At 40.5% G+C, this 23,745-nt stretch overlaps 1 protein-coding gene across 4 annotated transcripts in view; it reads left to right on the top strand.

Moving 5' to 3' along the window:
• The window catches only part of LOC114662111 (glutamate receptor 3), a 410,431-nt gene that overhangs the window by 267,203 nt on the left and 119,483 nt on the right, over window positions 1-23,745 (top strand). For all 4 annotated transcript variants that reach the window (XR_007936331.1, XM_028815450.2, XM_028815448.2 and 1 more), the window contains exons 5-6: window positions 11,964-12,017; window positions 12,668-12,829. Coding sequence is in view for 3 of the 4 variants with exons in the window: in XM_028815450.2 (XP_028671283.1) it covers window positions 11,964-12,017; window positions 12,668-12,829 (216 nt within the window). In the remaining variant the exon portion in view is untranslated. The remainder of the gene's footprint in view (window positions 1-11,963; window positions 12,018-12,667; window positions 12,830-23,745) is intronic.

A 23,745-nucleotide genomic window follows, 5' to 3' on the forward strand; every position in this document is an offset into this window, starting at 1 on the left:
CCTGCATCATTGATGTGAATCTGATAAAGAAAAGAAGACCACAGAAACAGTAGCACTGCTTTGACGCTGGGTGCTGACAGTTTGTAAAACCGAGCAGAAAAGTGTAAACGCATAATCTGATGCTACCATGAAAATGTGCGCGGTTTTATGCCAAGTTTAGTTTTTATACATCTTGAAGTGAGTGCATACGCACCCTTTAAACATGAGGCCCCTGGTCTTGTCTTGTGTTGATAGAGGGCACTGTCTGTGTAACACTAAGACCATGTGCCATCAAGAACTTGGGTCTCTCAGAGCATAACAGTCATCTTACTGATTTCATATTATTGTGGTCAATCAGCATGGAGGTACTCAGCCTGCTGAGGATTCTTTACTTTTGTTACCTTTATGACCTGAGTGAGCCACATGGTGAGGTTTTTTTTGAGGTTTATGTGGGCAAACAAAGAGGAAGCAGCTGCCATTCCTTGACCATGCATCCCAGAGGACAAAGAAAGGCATAAAATCCTAATGACTTTCTGTCTCTGTGTAATAGGGGTAGTTTCCAATGAAAGGCTTGGAGGGAAAAAGCAGAGCATTAATCCACTGCACTCCGACACAGAAGGCAACGACTGTTCATTTGTGACATTTAAAAGCCAGAAGGCTGCGGTACATTCAGAATTCAGCTTACAGCTCAAGCCCGGGAGAAATCTCCACAGCACTTTCTCCACTAAGTGCTGATGGGGCTGTTTCAGCTTCATATCTGACATCTGATCCATAAAGTAAACAGCAATCTAATGTAGGAAATTATTTTATATAGTGTCTTTATTATAATATAATACAGTACACCCCCAAAATTCGCGGGGGTTACGTTCCTAGAGCATTGTTCCTAGAGTTTTCATTGCAAACTCAATATAACACATTAATACATTACCTAAAAAATTACCTTAATACATTACCTAAAAACAGAATGTAAAGGTAAACCCGTCTACTGTACAGTACTGTACTGCTATGTCTCCCGCGGTGCTAGAATGTAAAATACAGATGTTACCGCTATACGTACTGTAATTCATGCAAGCGCATTTTCTTTGGTATGCGCTGTCATTTTCTTTGTTATAAGTAGAGTAAATACATAATAATTTCATTTAATTAAAATACAGTAAAATGTATGGGTACTCACCAATGATGAATGATATTGATGATAATGATGATGAAGTAGCTGTGCATTACGATGCAGAGGATTTAAAACTCCTCAGGTGGCACCTCTTCTTTTGCACTTCAGAAGGAGTTGTATCTTTGGATGGGTATTCTTCTGGTGGGGTTTCATGCTGGCTTTTCTTTATAGGTTTCAGGAACATTGTGATGGCAAGTTGCTACATTGTCTCCTGTAGCGAACTGATGGTACAATTTCCATGCTTTCTCACGGATGATGTTACCATCCAAGGGGATGTTCTTCTTCCTGCAGTCGGTAATCCACAATACCAAGGCAGATTCCATCCTGACGATATTTTTATTCCTTACGGTTGTTACCTTTTTGGCACTATCATAGAAACTTACAGATACGGTACTCCAGATCGCTGCTTCGTTCTTCTTTATGTAGCATACGGTGCTTTCATTAATGCCATAGTGGGGCGCTACTGCCGCATAACTTTTTAGTTCCCGGAGCAAATCCAGTAGGTCAACCTTCTCCTGGAGTGTTTTAAACTTCTTCTGGCACTTAGGATCAGTGCCAGAAGCCTTAGAAGGTGCAGGGCATTTCGGCGACATCTTGTGCGTTTAAGAATAACAGAACGAATACAATAACAAAACGGAAAACACGAGGACACTCAGCTGGAGACATGTCACAGGGCAGCAGTCAATCAGCAGCAAGGAGAAATGAATAACGCTCTTGGATTGGCTACTTTCATCCATCCATCCATCCATCCATTGTCTCCCGCTTATCTGAGGTCGGGTCGCAGGGGCAGCAGCTTGAGCAGAGGTGCCCAGACTTCCCTCTCCCCGGCCACTTCTTCTAGCTCTTCTGGGAGAATCCCAAGGCGTTCCCAGGCCAGTCGAGAGACATAGCCCCTCCAACGTGTCCTGGGTCTTCCCCAGGGTCTTCTCCCAGTTAGATGTGCCCGGAACACCTCCCCAGGGAGGCGTCCAGGAGGCATCCTGATCAGATGCCCGAGCCACCTCATCTGACTCCTCTCGATGCGGAGGAGCAGCGGCTCTACTCTGAGCCCCTCCCGGATGACTGAGCTTCTCACCCTATCTTTAAGGGAAAGCCCAGACACCCTGCGGAGGAAACTCATTTCAGCCGCTTGTATTCGCGATCTCGTTCTTTCGGTCACTACCCATAGTTCATGACCATAGGTGAGGATAGGAACATAGATTGAGTGGTAAATTGAGAGCTTCGCCTTGCGGCTCAGCTCCTTTTTAACCACGACAGACCGATGCAGAGCTCGCATTACTGCGGATGCCGCACCGATCCGCCTGTCGATCTCACACTCCATTCTTCCCTCACTCGTGAACAAGACCCCGAGATACTTGAACTCCTCCACTTGGGGCAGGATCTCGCTACCAACCCTGAGAGGGCACTCCACCCTTTTCTGGCTGAGGACCATGGTCTCAGATTTGGAGGTGCTGATTCTCATCCCAGCCGCTTCACACTCGGCTGCGAACCGATCCAGAGAGAGCTGAAGATCACGGCCTGATGAAGCAAACAGGCTACTTTCACCATCCCAAACCACGTTTCCCACAGCAGTTGCTTCCTGTTCTCTCTACAGCACAGAAAAAAGCCATAAAAAATTGTGGAGGATATGTGCGCTGTCCACTAACAATTAATAGTTAGGTTCTAAGGAAAAATCTGATGGAAAAATGTCAGCAAACCCTGAACCATGACTTCACGGGGGTCTACTGTATTCTCAAGCTGGCTTAATATAATTCAGTGTTAGCAGGGAAGGAGCATTAGGATTGGTCTGGAGACAAAGCAAAATCTTCCCAGCATGGAAGGTGATTCCAACCCAGAGCCTTGTCACACTCACACAAGGCCAGTTTAGAATCACCAACTTACCTAGTGTGCATGTCCTCAGGATGTACACAAAGTAAACTCCAAAAACAGAGAGAACATGTAAACTCCACACAGACGTTGACTAGATACAAGATTCACTATAGGATGTTAGATCTGTGAGTGTCAACCACAGCCCCCCACCCCCCCCCCCACCCCCAACCATTCTGCTCCTCCACATTCAGGGACATCTAAATATCTCAGTGACTTGAATCAGGGCATTGAACTGTTTAAAAATCTAATGCTGTAACCGCTAAAGCACACGGTCTTTATTCAAAAACAGTATTTCAGAATGGTAAAAGCCGTTACATCTCCTAGTAGTTTAACTAAGATAACTCCTGGCCTGCTGAGGCTAACACATCTGAATTTCTGAGGAACACAGAAAGAGATGGAAGCTGAGATGAACAAAAACAAAGCTTAAAGAGCAATGCGGCTCTGTAATTACCATTTGTTTTCTACTCAGTTCACCCATCTCTACAAGTGCAGGAGTGTGCGTAGGCGTATAAATATGAAGTTTTGTGATCCAGCTGCCTTTAGTCTCGTGCATGTACTGTAGATGACAGACTGAGTGGTTAATGACGATACTGGCATCCAAAATATCTACTGTTGCTTAAAACGAACATTTCTCTGAGCTTAAAGAGATGTAGCATAAACTAAGTGAGGAGAAGAACTAAGAAAAGTGGTTACAACCCAAAAAGTAGCTCACCCTATATAAAATATGCTATATAAAGTAAAATATTATAAAACTGTCCAACCTCCTAGCCTAAACTCTCTTCTGAAATCTGTAGACTCTACCCCCTGTTGGCATTCTGCCATGCATTTCTTTCTCTCTTTTTTCTGTGACCTTGATTTCAATTACCAGGTCTGAATAACCCCGTCACAAACCCTCGCCTGATGACTGACACCGAGTTCAGATGCATCAGCTAAACCACAGTGAGCAGTTCAATTAAAATGCATGTATGTGCATTTTAAAACGGCTAATAAGGCAGCAGGACGCAAGAGCGTGGTGACTCTGCACAGCCCCGCAGAAAGACGCTGCAAAAATGAGAGGCTTGCAATTTTATTCAGTCATTTTTTCCATTTTTATTTTTCTTTAAGTTTAAAAGCCTGTCGATGGTGACAGGCAGCCATGCAGAGTACTGAGGGGCTTTGTCACAGAGCTAAAGCAATATCTGAGAAGTAAATGGGATTTTTTTTTTGCCTTATTTTTAATGTCCATTAGTCATGAAAAGGCCATCTGCGGCAAATCTAATATATTTCATTTTCTTTAGGAATATATGTAAAGCTTCTCCTGATCTAACATGTTTCATTTTAAATTTAATGAATACGTTATAAGGTTTTTCTTTTAAATAAACCAGGCTATTGCCTTGTATAAGGTTAAAATAAATCTTTTGCTGAGGTTAGTCCTTAATCGTGTCGAAAAATGAGAGAGTCGGCAAATTACTTAAGGGCTACAGCGGTTGCCTTAGGAAAGCAGGGCCAGCCTTTTTTTTTTTAAGTCCGGTCCCTTTCAACTTCTCCACAAAACGCTCGCCTTTCGATAATCCACACGGGGCCACTGTCAAGATGGACACGCTCCAGTAATCCAGCACTCAAAGAGACGTTTTTATTTTAATTTTCCCTCACACACACTCCCACAACCGGTGCAGGATTGCTGTAATGGCATTAATGCTATCCATGGTTTTGAAACATGATTAGTGATGAGAAGAATTTTAAACGTGTTACAAAATGGTAATAGAATAACAAATTGTATTGATTGCTAGGCTTCATCAATGAATGTTACAGTCTGTCTTGCAGTCTCATTTTTAAAGTCAATTTACATTGCAAATGTAATGTGATGTCCTTGATTTGTATTCCTTCTAAATAGTGGTATGAGATTTTGAATTATAACACTTACGGAGGAATGCGCTGCAGTGAAATCGTAATTTTATGGACCTGAGACAAACAAAAAAAAAACCTTTTTTTCTGACTTTTTTTTTTAATAGTCAACCCTTATTTCACATCCAAAGCCGTGCTATTTGGCTTACTTGTTGACTGTTGGCACCATTAGAGTGAGTGCGGGTTCGCACATCAGCGTGCTATTTCATGGATCATCCAGGGTTGATTACTGCTATTGACTCTAACCCTCTAATAACCTTTTAAACAATACGACGGTTTTGATAAAAGATGAATGAGCGTTTACTTGCCATTTTGGACACCATCTTCTCTTAACCATCTTGTAGTCTGCAACTGCTTTTACGTACATTTAGATCATTCTTTAGCTCATGCTCCACATTGGTTTTTTTAATTTTCCTGTAAAGTGATAGTGACAGTGCTAATTAGACACGGCACTATAAAAAATTAACCAGTGACTGATTACTGTAATTAAAACACATGCCCAGAGTCTAATGCATTCGCACATTTGCAATGACACGTTCCTTTTTGTCCTTCAGTTACATTTAGTGATGAGCAAAGCCTGCCTTAGCCAAAAAAAACAAAAGGTTACAGAATTTTGGCATACTCTGTGAAATGCATAGAAGTGAATAGGAAAAGAAAAAAATAAGTTTTCGGTGGATTATAATGGTGCAATGGTCTTTTAACTGTCCCTGAGGGCTATGGAAGCAGCTGGCAGCTATGCTTGGACTGATTATTGTTGTCAAAAACGTGACCTGAGCTGTGAGGCATTCATACTATCTACTGCACCACCGTGCCTCCCTGAAGTCAAATTACACTCCACAATACTTTGAGTCCTTTGTCTCTCTCTCTTTGCCTCCCGAGCTCCTACCTCTACAACTAATTAACACCCTCATTAGCACCCTGTGGTTTAAGGGATTGGTGTTATAGTGGTCACTACTCAATCTGTGCTACACAGAGAGGAACATAACATGCTTAATCCAGCCGTGAAGACACAACGTATAATGAATCTGTGCCCAACAACAAAGTATTTTATAATGTTCTTATTATAGTCAAGTAATGTATCCCTTAACTGAACATACTGCAGATTGGGCCCTACCCTAAAATGTAATGCTGAGTGAAGGTTTTTTTTAATGCATGCAGGGTGCAAATCCAGGGAGTACTGATTGGAAAGTGACGTGATGCATGCATGTATACGCTGTAAATTATTCACACGTGCACAAAGAAGATTGGGCAGCACCATAAAGTGTGAGATAGAGTATACTTTACAGTACATAAGTGTGAAAGTGCTGCACACACATGACGCAAATCAGGCAGGTAGCACAGTTCAGGTAGTGACATGCCTGTCAGACAACAAGTGCTGCAGCTCTCTGATGTCATGCTAACCTTGTAAATAGAAAGTTTTGTGAAGGAGTGTACTTAAGTCAGCTGCATAAATAATTTTAAGGGAAAAATTTGGCAAATAAGGTCCCCAGTAAACCCAGCAAATTTGCTGCGAGAAATACTTTGGTGAATTTTGCTGATCAGCACTATTTACATTGCTTGGGGAGTGAAAACTAAATTCAAAATAAATGGTTACTCAAAAAGTGTGAAACATGTAGTGTAATGCTAATTTTCAAAATGCCCCAGTTTCTTCACATTTCAACATGTGCAATACTCTGTAAGAAATGTAGTACCACTTACTGTTTTTACTATTTTTAGCTTGCTTTTCTTTCCATTCAATTTGGCAATTTTTCCAATACTAATGTCCTTTATTCATCCATCTGTCAAAGCATATTTATTTATTTGAGTTGGTTTATTAATCTTTCCATCTACAAATGTTTTTTCTGAGCCCATATTTCCAGTACAGACTTAAAGTCATTTTTACAAACCAGCATATCTGCGCATGTTGTCAGGAAAGAAATAAGATCACAGACAGAACATGCAAAGTCCACATAGAAGGTGCCCTGACTGGAAACCAAACTAGTGTATATGTGCTTTTGAGAAACATATAGAAATGCATTTCATGACAATAAAGTACATAAATTATAATATTATTAGTAATTTAAGCAGCTGGAGATATGAAATTTTTACTTCATCTATCTTTCTTTTGACTATATGTACCCCTCTGTCTTCTTAACACTGTTGGTTATCTAATATTGCATTAAAGAGCAATAGAGGAATCATTTATATGATTAATTTATCTTTGTATTTTTTATTTGTGTACATGTTCTTTATATATATATATTTATATATATATATATATATATATATATATATATATATATATATATATATATATATATATATATATATATATATATATATTGTAGCAGTTAAGGCTTTTGTCCACCTCTTGAACCCTCAGGTACCACTCCAAACATCAGGTATAAGCACAATACTTCTTTATTGTACTGTAATCACGTGCACAAAGCACCCTCCACTCCACACTACTCATATAATTCACAATCACTAACAATACTCTTTCCTCCTCGCCCAGACACTTCGCCACCCTACCTCCCAGCTCAGCTCAATGTCTGGGCTTTCCCATAGTCCTTTTATACACCATGACCCGGATGTGTTCCTGCCCAACAGTCCACCAGTTCCTTATTCCTTCTGGGTCAGGGTAAACAGTCCTTTTCTTCAATCCGGGAGCACGTCGTTTCTTCCTGTCATGTGACCATGACGTACTCCCAGGTTATAGGGCACATAAGAGCCCACGGGCCCCCCTACAGCGACTCCCGGTGGCCCCCAAGGTATCCAGCAGAGCTGTGTGTAGAAACTACAAAGTCCATGAGGCCCTGCTGGAACTCGGGGCACATTCATGCTGTCCGGATAGCTCCTCCTGGCGGCCTGGGGGTTGCGGCCGGAATCTGCGGCCAGCCATCCATCACAATATATATATATATAGGTGGCACGGTGGCGCAGTGGGTAGCGCTGCTGCCTCGCAGTTGGGAGATCTGGGGACCTGGGTTCGATTCCCGGGTCCTCCCTGCGTGGAGTTTGCATGTTCTCCCCGTGTCTGCGTGGGTTTCCTCCGGGCGCTCCGGTTTCCTCCCACATTCCAAAAACATGCAGGTTAGGTGGATTGGCGATTCTAAATTGGCCTTAGTGTGTGCTTGGTGTGTGGGTGTGTTTGTGTGTGTCCTGCGGTGGGTTGGCACCCTGCCCAGGATTGGTTCCCTGCCTTGTGCCCTGTGTTGGCTGGGATTGGCTCCAGCAGACCCCCGTGACCCTGTGTTCGGATTCAGCGGGTTGGAAAATGGATGGATGGATATATATATATATATATATATATATATATATATATATATATATATATATATATATATATATATATATATTTATATATATATATGGAAGAGAAGGTCTTTGATACGGTTTGCATATTTTCAGCTGGAGATCCACAAAGGGAGAAAATGAATCACGTATCATAAAGTAGTTTTTATGATCATCTACATTGAAATAAATAATGACGCCACCCTGACCACAAGTGTTTACCGTAAGGAATGCCATGCAGACAAGATATTACACTTCACCAGCAACCACCCAGTATCTCATAAACGGAGCGGTGTTAAAACTCTATTCAGAAGAGTCAACACCCATTGTAATACAAAGGAGACAAAAATGAATGAAAGACGTTATCTTTTCTGTCTTTTTTCACTTCAAACTGATACTCAAAAACATTCATTAAACAATGCTTACACAGGAGACACTAAAAAAACTCAACAAACAATCGACTTGAACCAGTACCCACATCCTACCTGGTACTCACTTCCTTATCATCACAGGGTGTCTGAAGGTGCAGCACGCATCTTGACCAAGTCAGGCATCAGAATAGCACACAAACTCACGAACAATCTGAGCACGGTCCTCTTTAATGCTAAAAACAAGAAATCAACAGCAGAAACACGAAACGCAGTTTATAGCATTCCATGCAGTTTTTGCCCAGCGGTATACATTTGACAAACATCAAAAAGAATCGCAACACATATACAGGAACATCACAACGGAGTCAGAAGGAAGGACTCACGATTAATGATCTATATGCATACTAAATCAATTTGACATACATTTAACTGGGAAGAAGGTTTAAGGCCAGTACTAAAAGAGCTGGCTGAATCTTGGCTATCAAATGAGAACGCCATTAACAGACATTTGGACATAAACCCAGCATATGCAAACTTAAGAACATGTTCATAATAAATAAAACTTTACAACCAATACCCCCCCAAAACACTAACTTAACTCCCTGCCACACACCAAATTTTTGCTATATATTGTCTTTGATTCTTGTAAGTCTAAGCATTATCCTCTGATGAAGGCCCCTGATAGGGGCTGAAAGCTCAGGAATAAAAATAACTTTATGATACGTGATTCATTTTCTCCCTTTGTGGATCTCCAGCTGCAAATATATATATATATATATATATATATATATATATATATATATATATATATATATATATATATATATATATACAGTCATATGAAAAAGTTTGGGAATCCCTCTCAGCCTGCATAATAATTTACTCTACTTTCAACAAAAAAGATAACAGTGGTATGTCTTTCATTTCCTAGGAACATCTGAGTACTGCTGTGTTTTCCGAGCAAAGATTTTTAGTGAAGCAGTATTTAGTTGTATGAAATTAAATCAAATGTGAAAAACTGGCTGTGCAAAAATTTGGGTCCCCTTGTAATTTTGCTGATTTGAATGCATGTAACTGCTCAATGCTGATTACTTGCAACACCAAATTGGTTGGATTAGCTCGTTAAGGCTTGAACTTCATAGACAGGTGTGTCCAATCATGAGAAAAGGTATTTAAGGCGGTCAATTGCAAGTTGTGCTTCCCTTTGACTCTCCTCTGAAGAGTGACAGCATGGGATCCTCAAAGCAACTCTCGAAAGATCTGAAAACAAAGATTGTTCAGTATCATGGTTTAGGAGAAGGCTACAAAAAGCTATCTCAGAGGTTTAAACCGTCAGTTTAAACTGTAGGGAATGTAATCAGGAAATGGAAGGCCACAGGCACAGTTGCTGTTAAACCAACCAGGTCTGGCAGGTCAAGAAAAATACAGGAGCGGCATATGTGCACAGGATTGTAAGAATGGTTATAGACAACCCACAGATCACCTCCAAAGACCTGCAAGAACAACTTGCTGCAGATGGTGTATCTGTACATTGTTCTACAATTCAGCTCAATTTGCACAAAAAACATCTGTATGGCAGGGTGATGAGAAAGAAGCCCTTTCTGTACTCACGCCATAAACAGAGTCACTTGTTGTATGCAAATGCTGATTTAGACAAGCCAGATTCATTTTGGACCCAAGTGCTTTGGACTGATGAGACAAAAATTGAGTTATTTGGTCAGAACAAAAAGCTCTTTGCATGGTGGAAGAAGAACACCGTATTCCAAGAAAAACACCTGCTACCTACTGTCAAATTTGGTGGAGGTTCCATCATGCGGTGGGGCTGTGTGGCTAGTTCAGGGACTGGAGCCCTTGTTAAAGTTGAGGGTCGGATGAATTCAACTCAGTATCAACAAATTCTTCAGGATAATGTTCAAGCATCAGTCACAAAGTTGAAGTTACGCAGGGGTTGGATATTCCAACAAGACAATGACCCAAAACACAGTTCGAAATCTACAAAGGCATTCATGCAGAGGGAGAAGTACAATGTTCTGGAATGGCAGTCACAGTCCCCTGACTTGAATATCATCGAAAATCTATGGGATGATTTGAAGCAGGCTGTCCATGCTCGGCAGCCATCAAATTTAACTGAACTGGAGAGATTTTGTATGGAAGAATGGTCAAAAATACCTCCATCCAGAATCCAGACACTCATCAAAGGCTATAGGAGGCGTCTAGAGGCTGTTATATTTGCAAAAGGAGGCTCAACTAAGTACTGATGTAATATTTCTGTTGGGGTGCCCAAATTTATACACCTGTCTAATTTTGTGATGATACATATTGCATATTTTCTGTTAATCCAATAAACTTAATTTCAGTGCTGAAATACTACTGGTTCTATAAGGCATGTCATATATTAAAAGGAAGTTGCTACTTTGAATGCTCAGCCAATGATAAACAAAAATCCAAAGAATTAAGAGGGGTTCCTAAACTTTTTCATATGACTATATATATATATATATATATATATATATATATATATATATATCTGCGATGGGCTGGCGTCCTGCCCAGGGTTTGTTTCCTGCCTTGTGCCCTGTGTTGGCTGGAATTGGCTCCAGCAGACCCCCGTGACCCTATAGTTAGGATACAGCGGGTTGGATAATGGATGGATGGATGGATATATATATGTATTTAAATATATGTATGTATTTTCTTGTTTTTGGCAGAGTAACTTTAAACTAACACAGGCTTGCATTCTAAAAATAAAGTCCAATCCAAACATCCATCAGTTTTCAGAGTCTCTTCATCTCATTTGCAACCTCACACTCCAAGATGCCAGCACAAAATAAAGAAGAGCAGTGTTCCTCGGCCTGACTTCAGGCTAATTTGAATCAGAGTGTGCTTTCATCGACCTTACACAGGGTGACTTATTTCACTTGAATTCTATGTTAAAATATGAATAGCTTATCCAACATCTCTGAATTCTGCCTTTCCTTTAATAACATGTGTATGTCAACCCAGTTTAGCTTTTGCATCTGGGATACCACTCTTCCACACATTTGTCAGCCAGCCTAAGCACCCTTGGCTGTGTGAGTCACTTCAGCTTGGATGGTAAGGGAGGTGTTCTTATGCCATGCTACCTTGTTATGAAAATCTAAGTAGCTAAGGTTAAGTTGATGTTCAGGTACAAATCTAACCAGTGGTTCACGCTCATTTGCTGGGTGATCCTAAGCAGCACATTTCAACTTTCTAGAGTTCTGCCTGAAAGAAAGTTTTGTCTTAATTAGTCTTCATTTGAAACTCTTTCAGATGTTCTTCACAGGAAAATTTGGCATATGGAATATGGTTGGACACCATGAAATCATGACCTTTGTTACTGTACTTTGCATGATTGCACTTAAATGTAAATGCTAATGGTAAATTTTTCTTTTCTTCAGGTCGTGAGCCTTGGGAAGCACAGTCGAGGCTACCACTACATGCTGGCTAACCTGGTAGGTGGCACTACATAACAACAGATGGTTTGTGCTGCTGAGATTTATTCTGATTAACTAATGCCTGCATCATATTAATCACTTGTAGCAAATCTAATTTCATTATTTGCATATGGGGTGAAAAAGGGGTGGTGCGTCTTTACCAGTTAAACTATGATTGGCAGATGAGTGCATCTGAATGGCACATTCCCCCTAAAAGCAATTAAAATAATCACCCTTTCGCATTGTGTACGAAGCGAGTGAGAGGAAATAAATTCTGCTTTGTACTACATACATTGCCATCTTCATGCCTTTATAGTCATTAGTGGACCGACCAGAATCCCTATGGCTGTAACAGACACCTAGAATTAACAAAAGAGCTGTGTCACCAAAGGGGTCTCCTTTGGTAATCAAATGCAGAAGAACATGTAATAAGAGTTGAGGGGCGGAGATCACTGAGTAGCTTCACTGGCAGACAGCCTCAGCCGTGAGTCCCATTTGCCATCTTGTCGCCTTCAGGAAATTTCCCAGAAATGAGATTTTCACTGGTGACATGCATTCTATTATGACAAACCATGCTAGTCTCCGTGAAGAAAAGTAATTGAAAACAATATTATGTTTCCTAATGCGGTCTTCTGTCAAGTTATTTTCCTTTTTTGTTTCCTTCACAGGGCTTTTCAAATGTGAGCTTAGAGAGGGTCCTCCAAGGTGGTGCAAACATAACCGGTTTTCAGATTATCAATCCTGAAAATCCCATTGTGCAGCAATTTATGCAACGCTGGGTGCGACTAGATGAGCGAGAGTTCCCTGAAGCCAAAAATGTGCCACTTAAAGTAAGTCATTTTTTTTTACTACTCTGTTACTTATGCACATCCACATTTTACCAAATGATTACAAAGTGCCACCCTCTGGTGGTAGGGGTATGCTGAATTATACAACACTCATTCCAGACGCTTTGTGTTTAATACAAGGCTAGTTTTTAGAGGGCAAAGCAAAACCAAGCAACTTATTTTCCTTTACAGGTTGGATTATTGCTATTTTTATTTTATCTCTAATTCTGTTCTCTACCACGCTGATTTAGATTAAAAAGATATAATAATTCTTTGCATTTATATAGTGCTTTTCTCATTACTCAAAGCGCTCAGCAATTGCAGGTTAACTCTTTTAGGGCGGATGTCGACTTTTGTCGACAGAAGGGATTGAGGGCGAATGTCGACAAAAGTCAAAATCCAGGGATAGAGGGCGACAATCAGTTGTTTATGGCGACAAAACTCACTGTCACGTCGCAGGCATTCCCTCTGTGCTTGGAGGAATGCTAGACTCGTTGACTCGGCAACTAATCCTTGCGTGTGCGTGAGTTGCATAATGTAAACAATGGCAAGATGGCATCGACATATCACAAGGGAGCGAAGCGAGTGCAGAAAAGAAAACACTCAGCAGACGATGTTTTGCGCATTATCACGGAGTCGGACTCTGATTTTTCAGAATCGGATTTTATTGACAGTGATCAGGAGATCGAACAAGAGAGTGAGAAGCCGGCATTAGCTGATCGGACACCAGCCGATGCCGCGCCAGCTGATCCGCTGCCAGCTGAACGCATTCGCGCAGCCGATGCATCTACGGCAAGGTTCGCGTGGGAGGAATACACAGACATTGATCCGTGGGCTACCGGACTTCACAAGACGGCATGGCTTGCTGTTGGACACAACAGATCACCAGCTGCTGAACTACTTCAGGCTGCTCTCTCCTGATGCTGCTTTTCAGCTACTGTCAGACGAGACAAACCAGGTAGGCAGAGAAATTTTTTGAATCGCGGGCTGTGCTTGTATCGCATTCTCGATTATCAAAGTGGAAACCCACAACAAAAGACGAGATGAAGCACGCTGTGGCATTACAAATAGAGATGGGACAGAACTGGTGATATAACTTCAGGGAGCATTGGTCCAAACGTGCTTTGTCCCCTGGTGGCTTTGGACAGGTTATGCAGCGTGATGATAGGTACGTGATGCTGCAAAGTGTTATTCAGAAAACTTGGTGGCAGTGGCATGGCACGATGGCAAATGGGTGACTTGTCTCTCTACAGTACACACTAACAATATATGTGAGAAAGTGCAGCATCAGACAATTGAAAAGTAGGCACCAAAGCAACACATATTGTAAACAGTGCAATGTAGCAATGACTGAAATTGGCTGCTTTGAGCGAGATCAGGCTTTGCAGGACTTTGCTGTGTAAAATGTATGTGATATGTACTGTATGTGAAATCATATAGTATGCAGGCTCATACAATATGCAAGACAGTAACATTTGTCAAAAGTAAATATTTTTTGTTGATTTCAATTGCTTTGTGTTCTTTTTTTAAAAAAAGTTAGTTTTTGGAAAAATATTCAGCCCTGGGAGAAAAGAAACAAAAAAAAAAATTAGCCCTAAAAGAGTTAAGGGCCTTGCTCAAGGGCCCAACAGAGCAGAATCCCTATTGGCATTTACGGGATTTGAACTGGCAACCTTCCGATTGCCAGTGCAGATCCCTAGCCTCAGAGCCACCACTCTGTCTCCTTGCCTAGTTTAGAGCCTGAAAATCCTCTTGTGTGGTGGAATGCATAAGTTTAGTCACCACGTCCAGACAGTGACATAATCATAAATACACAACTGATGGTGTGCCGGTGTTTAGAAGTTGAAAAGCTCAGATACCAGGCCCTAAGAAGGTACTCTAGGGCACTAGTTGACAGCAATGCTCCTCACTGTTCCGCCAGTGTTGGAAAAATGTGGCAGGACATGAGAACTAAATGATAGGATAGCAAATAAAGGAGATCAAAACCAGAAACAGAACTAAAACACTAAGTCAAATCATTGCCAAAAAGTTTTAAATAGGTTAAGCCCGGAAACACTGATTAACCATTCGGCAACACACCAAAATGCAAATCTAAACCCATAAATTATCTGTAGCAAAAATGGTGGAATGCAATCAGAGAAACAGAAAGTTATAATTCTTCAATAATCCACGATCTTGGACAACCTAGAAGTGCACAGCTCCAACCTATATGCTGTCAAGTGTAGCTTGTCCCACAATAGCTATGTGCGTAGCACCTATAAATAAAACAGCTTCCAAAATAGCCATACCCTTATAAAAACAAAATGGTTGCACACAATTATCAAAATATTTTCAACGTTTGTAAAATATCAAGGGTCAAACGCAATAATAAAAGTGAGATCTCTGTGAGAAAAAAGTCTTAGATATATGGAAAGAATGTAAAAGGCTCAAAATAAAAAAAAAAAAAGTGAATCATGATCAGTCAGTCCGAGAATGAAGAAATATCATTCTTCATTCCACGGTGTGTATGGTGCCTTCATGGTGTGGGGGCACAGAGATTCACTGATTGTAGCATTCTGGAGGCTGCAGCTGTTAGCATTGTGCTTGTTATGAAGTAAATCTGGAGGGCTCATCTGAGGGGACTACTGCTTTGTGGTGTGGCAATCACAAACTTCCTAATCCACATAACAGGAGGTATTCTGGAAACTTTATTTGATTTTATAGGAGTCTACGTACTATCCAATTCTTTACACTGACTTATTCTGTGATATCTGAGGGGTGGTCAGTAACGTAAAATTAAACGATACCTGCACAGAAATACACAAAGGGTACTCTACATGAACACATTAGGTGTGTTGTCTTTATTCCCTAATGTGATGTGCCACACAGTTGAGCAATTCCTGACAGCCAGTGAAGAAAGAATGTCAAGGACTGACTGAATCTATTAGAGCGTTGTGGGATTTTGTGCTGGAAATATTAGGAAGCTAAACTTACAGTTGACATCTGATGTTCTTTTCTAAAAATAGACCTACTGTGAAGTCTTTAATGGACATAGTGCACCTTAATTTATCCTTGGATACCAGTGTTGTCAAAGGTGGTCTTCACATCATAAATCTTGGCCACATTATCATCATATCTTTTGTGTCCACCTTTATCCTCCTGTTGAGAGAGCTATGCAGGCGTATTGTGTGGTCAGACACAAGCTGTTAATGGCGTTATGTAAGTGTGGGCATGAAGACGTAAGAAAGAAAGAAAGAAAGAAAGAAAGAAAGAAAGAAAGAAAGAAAGAAAGAAAGAAAGAAAGAAAGAAAGAAAGAAAGAAAGAAAGAAAGAAAGAAAGAAAGAAAGAAAGAAAAATGAAATAGGTAAGGAAACAGTAAGCACAAAAAAATTCTGAAAATGTAAGATGGAAAAAACAAGAACTCAAGAATAATGTTAAAAATATTTTTATATATATCTAAACCTTTCATACCAAATATAGGAGAAATGAAACAAATCGAAGCAAAAGATACAAGTTTTACATCTGGTGATGTTATGATGAGAGACTGCCAGAGGCCTGTTTAAATAATAATGGCAAATTAGGGCACAACAGGGCTTGAGTGAAGGCAGGCAAACTTCAAACATCAACCATGGACTAGAGAAGGAGAAATGCAGGGCATTGTGGGACAGGGGTCTCGCAGTGCTCCCACGTGTTAGGATCTTGCAATATTTGTGCTGATTTTATCATTTTCAGTAATGATTTTAAAGAGACTTTCATTATTTTATTTATTTCTTTAGGGAATGCAGTTTAGAGGGTGTGTTCTTTTAATGTCATTGGGGTCGGTCTGTTTGTTTTGCAAGGGTTGATGCTTATGTCAATCGCTGTTAACATAGTGTGCAAGTGTGCAAGTTTGCAATTGACATTCAGGTCCACATTTTGCAGGTAATAGTCATCTTAATTTTGTTTACAAGAAGTTTTATCCAGGACAAATATAAGTAAATTAATAACAATTTGTTTTGGTTTTTTTTTTGCTTTTCTTTTTACATAGTTTGCACTTAAACTTAGCATTTGTGTTTACCCCCCGTGGTTCCAACTGGTGTTTAGAGGTATTTTGTTTAATGACACCTGCTTATTGTATTCTACTATAATCTCATGTAAGATGACCATACTCTGTTCCTCAAATCCCTTTTTCGTGTCATATCACTTTAAGTTATGATTCAGAGACCTTTCTCAAACTATACATCCATATACCCCCTTGGGATTAATAAAGTATCTATCTATCTATCTATCTATCTATCTATCTATCTATCTATCTATCTATCTATCTATCTATCTATCTATCTATCTATCTAGAACTATATACTGTAGCAACAGATGCAAAAGGAAGTGAGTGACATGCTATGTTCCAAAAGAGTCTTCTGAAGGGCCTGTAAAGTGACGGATTGGCATCTTTTAAATAAGTAATCGTCAGACTCGCGTCTTCAGGTGGGGGCATGGTAGAGGGGGTGAGATCAGTTTCGGTCCGCGATGCAGAAGCGGACAGCCCGGCACTTAGTGCGCAGGTGCAGGATCGGCCGCAACCCTGATTGACACTGGGAGCTGCTGATTGCCGCAACTGTGCCACAACCCCATTTAAAATGGGAAACGTGAGAGTGAGGAAAATAAAAAAATGAAAGGAAAAGAAAAGAAAAGAAATGAACGGAGGTTAAAGAGAAAAAGAGACAGAAGAAGGCAGGAGGCAGACGGAGACAATGCGAGCGAGCTAAAGGGAGCAGGATCAAGGGAGAGAACGCAGGCAGCTGGGAAGAGAGCCCCTGGACAGGAGTGTGTAGCCATCACTCATGGGGGTTAAAGTTGGGTCACTCCAGCTGAACGTGTCTGAGGAGCAGGAGTGACCAGGAGCATGTATGGCTCGCCGCAGAGGAGCGGGAAGGCAGCAGGGGTCGAGGAGGCTTGGGAGGAGAGCTCCACTGTGAGCGCCATAGCCATTGAGGATCCAAGCCTAGGCCCAGAGAAGGAGCCTTACCATGGCCGTGGGATGGCAGGGACCTGGACCTGGTCAGCCACATCTGTCGGTAGGGCAAGGCCCGTATAGGATAAGTAGGGGAGCCACCAGTGAGAAAGAAGAATGCACTGGGTTTATGAAAAAGGACAGTTTCTTGCCTGTATTTTTTAATGGACTTATTTATTCTGATTTTAACTTCCACAGAGTCACCTTCTTTTTAGGAATTATTTATTTATTAATGCACTGTTTGAAGCACTGCCCTTTTTGAATACTTGTTTTGTTTTGACTTCTTTTTAATAAAAGCACTTGTACTTTTCACCATCCCTTTGCTTGGTGTGTTTGTCCTGTGGAAGAAAACCCCCCGAGGAAGACAGGACAAGTTCAATCAAATAGATTTTTTCTTCAATCACAGATGAGTACCTGGATTCTACGTTGCAAGGCAGAAGAGCCAAGTTACAATTTTAGATTGGCTTTTTATAATTTCTTCTTCCTCCCCCTTATTTATAAGAAAAGCATAATATCGTTTATTTAAGCATTTTATTTTATTACACGAATGAGCCATCTGTTTCTATTTTTTTTTTTACTTGTCAGATAGACCCTAAAGAAGGAAAGGTCATCTTTCTTATGTCGAATAGATGCATTCCTAAAGAAACTTGAAGTTGTCCTCGGTCAGCTTGCTGCACCCTGTCTTATGACAGACGCCTGTATGAATAACCTGCCACAATAGCAAAACGGCTTTGTCGGCTATTATCTCTAAGTATCTTGCAAGCAGTTAATGTTTCTTTCACAGTCTTCATTTGCTCAGCTCATCTCAGCCATGACTATTGATGGTGTTAAGAGGCTCCCAAAATTACAGTGGGAGCAAGGAGCTAACTCGCACCATCACAGGGCCAACAAATCAAATGTGAGTCAAAAAATAATAAGTTCCACAATTGAATTCATCCAGTCTTGAATAACTAAGACAAAAAATTGTTAACCTTTAGAAGGACAAGAAAAGTTTCAGAATAAATATTTTAATCCAAAATAGAAACAAACTCAAAAATGCTTTACTCAGAACCAAAGGTTAGGCTGCTATCTGGAAATAAAACAGTTTCAGGAATCATTTCTTTCAAGAGCAAAAGAGTTCCAGGAACAATTATCTTCTGGAACTCAAATGTTCTCTAAGTTATTCTCTCTTAAGAACAAGGTCCCATCAAAGACTAACTCCACCTGAAACATTCTAGGAAATGTTCCTTTAGGAACATAAAGAAAGTTAAACAAAGAAAGTGCAGTCTATGTTGAACTGAAAGAACTGCATTTGTAATTCTGAAATCACTCCTACGATACGATGACCACATGTCTCATACACTATATGGCCAAACGTCTGTGGACACCTGACCATCACATCTATATGAGTTTGTTGGATATTTCATTCCAAAACCATTGGCGTTTCTATCAAGTTAGCCCAGCTTTGCTGTTATAATAGCCTGCACTCTTCTGGGAAGGCTTTCCACAACATTTGGTGTCTGTGGGCACTTATGCCTTTTCAGTCAAAACAGCATTTGCGAGGTCAGGTACAGATGTTGGATGAGTAGACAGATCTGGCACATAATCAGAATTCTAATTCATCCCAAAGGTGTTCAGTAAGGTTGAGGTCAGGCCACTTTTGTTTCTACCGACAAAAGTCATCAGACTATGCCTTTATGGACCTGGCTTTGTGCACAATGAAATAGTCATGCTGGAACAGAAAAGGACCTTTCCTAAACTGTGGCAAAAATATTGGAAGCACACAACACACAACAGTATCCTTCAGTTGAACCAAGGGGCCTAGCCCAAACCCTAAAATACAGTCCAGACCATTATCCTTCCTCCATAAGACTTTAAAGTCGGCACTATGCAGTTTGGAAGATAGGTTCTCCTGCTGTCCACCAAACCCAGACTGTGAAGTATGAGTGATCACCCCAGATAACACATTTCAGCTGCTCCAGAGTCCAATGGCAGCATGTTTTACACCACACCCGCCAAGGCTTTGCATTGCGCATATAGATCTTTGGTTTGTGTGCAGCTGCTAAGCCTTGGAAAGCCCTTTCATGAAACTCCCAACACACAGTTGTTCTGCTGATGTTGTTTTAGGAAACAGCTTGGATCTCTGTTGTAAGTGATGAAGCAGAGAGAGGAGATTTTTACATGTTATGCGCTTCAGCATTCAGCGGCCCTGCGCTATGGGTTTGCATGGTCTGCCACTTCATGGCTGAGCTGTTGTTGCTCCTAGATGCTTCCACTTCATAATAACAGCACTTGCAGTTGACCAGGACAGTTGGATGAGGTGTCCACATACCTTTTTACCATATAGTGAATATCAGGCCCATTTAGATGTCTCTGCTTGTTCTTAAAAAAATCTTTATTTGCCCCTGTTTTAGATTTTTTCTGATTATCCACTGCAGCAGCTCATGTAGACACTTCACTCTGCATGTTATTGCACATAGCACTTTAATTGGTTTATGTCAGTGCATTATATTTAATCGCCATTCGCATCAGCACCTTTTTTTATGAATTATACCTCAGCTGTAAGTAATTCTACCAGTATCTTTGCTGAGTGGTTTTATATACGTTTGTGGTTAGCGTTATGCATATTAAAACTGAGTCTGCCTCTTTTTGTTGTTATTATTATTGTGACATGAGTAACATATTGCACCAATACTTATGTCTATATGACTAGAGCAGAGCAGTTGTTTAGCATAATGAAATTATAAGGGGAAAAAGAGAAAACCTGACAAAATCCTACAAAAAATCTTCTTCTTTCGGGTGCTCCTGTCAGGGGTTGCCATAGCGGATCATCTTCTTTCATATCTTTCTGTCTTCTGCATCTTGCTCTGTTAACACCCATCACCTGCATTTCTTCTCTCACCACATACATAAATCTTCTCTTAGGCCTTCCTCTTCTCCTCTTTTCTGGCAGCTCTATCCTTATCATCCTTTTCCCAATGTACCCAGCATCTCTCCTCTGCACATGTTCAAACTAACGCAATCTCTGACTTTGTGTCCCAACCTGAGCTGACCCTCTAACGTTCTCATTTCTAATCCTGTTCATCCTCGTCATACCCAATGCAAACCTTAACATCTTTAACTCTGCCACTTCAAGCTCTGTCTCCTGCTTTCTGGACAGTGCCACTGTCTCCAGCCCATATAACAAAGCTGGTCTCACTATTAGTCAATTAAACCAATTAAGTAAATAGATGTATTAAATAATAACCAAAAAGAATAAAATATTCAATGCCAAAAAAGAAACAAAGACAAAAGAGGTAATGGCAGTACTCAATAAGAAATAAACAAATTCTTAATAACCAAGTTGAATTACTAAGGAAGGAGTATAGCTACAATCCCATGCACGCCTTGAGCAATTCATCAATAATCTAAACATTAAAGAGATAAAAATGATTAACATAATCAGCCGCATTAAATAAACTGAATTATGAACAAGATTAATAAACAGAAACCAGATTTATGTCGTAAGGAGTTATTTAACTTTACTTTTCCCTGCCTCTCTATGGTTGTTGGGAATGTAGTTTTCATGGATAGTTATGAACCCTGAGGAATGTGAACTTCACATCGATTTGGAATTATTCACAATAGTTACGTTAAAGTTTCATTGTATCTTATCAGGACGGCCTTTTGTTTATTGAATGCCAGCTCTTTGATGAGTTAGTGTTGGTTGTTGCCTTGGTGATCAATCCCAACAGCACTCAGGAGAGCACAGTAATTGACTTCATCTGGAGGGGTCAGCATCATGGTTTGCTCAAAGATTCCTTGATTATCCAATATGAGGATTTCTTTTAGCTGTTGTTTTCTCTAACTGACTTTCTGGTTTTTTTAACAGAATTTTTTTTCTGGGTTTAGACTTTGATTTTTGGGTTACCATTCATGTTTTTTGATGATACATGGACAGTCCCTTTGGTATTGACTTCTGCCTGCTTTCTGACCATGTCTTTTCTACTAATCCCATTTTCAAAATTCCACTGTCTTGACTTGAGTCAGTACAATTTATCCACAAAAAAGAAGTAGAAACTGACTATTTAGAGGGAAGAAGAGGAGGAGGAGGATTTGGCAAAAGAGAGAGATGCGGAGTGCAAGAGTATTATGCCCGAGCCTCAACAACAAAGCAGTGCTCAGTCTTATATTCACTTGAAGCCCTTCAGCTGACTGCACGATAATTGGAGGTTGAGCCCAAAAGGCAAATGTCAGTTAGATGCTCAGCTCCATAAGTCCTCGTCCACAATTCAGTAAACAAATAACAAGTAACATAATTAAGAGTAAAATCAAAAGAAAAGAAGAAGAGAAAAAAACAGAAAAAGACAAAAACAAATTTTTGTGACTTTTCCGGCATTGTTGTTTTGGTGTCATGTTGACTTCCTGGTAATTTTGACCCTGGCCATGAGTTTTGTCTCTTCCATCTCCTGTTCTTTTCAAATGTCATTTTTTCTGCCTTTTTCTATCTTTGGCAGAACACTGGATCTCCTTCTACTTTTACAGTGTTGATTTATGTGCAAGCAGAATGTCACAAAATGACTCCAGACGATTGCAAAAGTTTGGGGCAACCACCCGTATATTATGTCCTGGCTGCAGAAAGGTTGAAATCAAAGCAAAGTTATTCACAAGACTGAGTCCAAAACAGAACTGAATATGTGAAGGTAAGATAGCGGTTTTAAAGGCTGGTGGAGGAAATTATGTAATTTATGCTGTAACCGGAAGTGATGTCTCCAGAACTGGAAGTGACATCATCATAAGCACCAAGACCGGAAGTGGCGTCGTCAGAGGCAGCAGAACCTGAAGTGACGTTGTCACAGGCACCGGAACCGGAAGTGACATCATCAGAGGCGCCGGTACCTGGCGGGATTTCCCAGGAATGGTCTGCAAGAAACTGAGAGTGATGGTCAGCACATTCCACCACCCCCTGGTCTGATGTAGCATTACAGTTACTCAAGCCCTTTAGCTGACTCCTATTTGCACATGTGTGACAAGAATTAATGTTGGTAACAAATATGTTTATGTTCTTATGTTGGCATTACAAAGAATCACAAAATATGAAAAAATATAATTATACGGTTGACTCATTAAAAGCTACCGCACTGAGAACTACCCAGACGTGCTTCCACCCAGATCTAATACCCATCCCTGCTCCATAGTGGGCCCAGGAGAATCAGGTCACCTTATCCTACTAGAAACTGTGGCTGATGCACATCAGTTATTTTACAGACAGAGAATTAAAGACATCTGACATGTGTGAATACCACTTCCATTAAAGTCTGAAACAGCTGACATAACTCCTGTAAAATTTCTTAGTACTATATTATTGCAAGCCTGTGCACAGCGTCCTCTTCACAACTAACATTGTCTTTTCTATCCACTTTTGCTTTCTCAGTAAACAATTGGGATTAAGTGGACACAGAAGCCTTGTGCCAGCATGTTGATTGTACCTAAAACAGCAAACAAGGAGTAATAGATTTTGGAAAGGGGATTAACAGGCAAACGAGTGATAAAATTGAGGCTAAAGGGTTAAAACAGGAGATGCAAAAGAGAGCTTTGGAGATAACGTTTTAAACAAAAAAAAGTAAAAGCAATAATGTAGCGTCAGTGCTAAGCGCCACTATGGATGGATTCTTTTATCTTTGCATGGCTCTTTGAGGTGACTCACTCTCCTTAAAAGGACTGCTCACCATTTGCCACACTGGTTCTATAAAGCGCATGTGGCTGTGCAAAGCTGCCATTTTTATAGGCACTCCTGCTATTTGCTGGTGTAATGCCAGCTCATTCCCCTGGTGGCTCATCCCTGCTTGATGTAACTTGTCCAGTGCCATTACAATACACCTAAAAAGTGAGAAATGAGACATTCTCGATTCCTTCATCACCTCAGAATGCTGAGCGTTTCCTGACTTTGTAGCACTACAATTAACTGTCCATTTTCTTATACAGAGTTGT

Source organism: Erpetoichthys calabaricus, chromosome 12 (genome assembly GCF_900747795.2).
Source record: "Erpetoichthys calabaricus chromosome 12, fErpCal1.3, whole genome shotgun sequence".
Classification (NCBI taxonomy): Eukaryota; Metazoa; Chordata; class Cladistia; order Polypteriformes; family Polypteridae; genus Erpetoichthys; species Erpetoichthys calabaricus.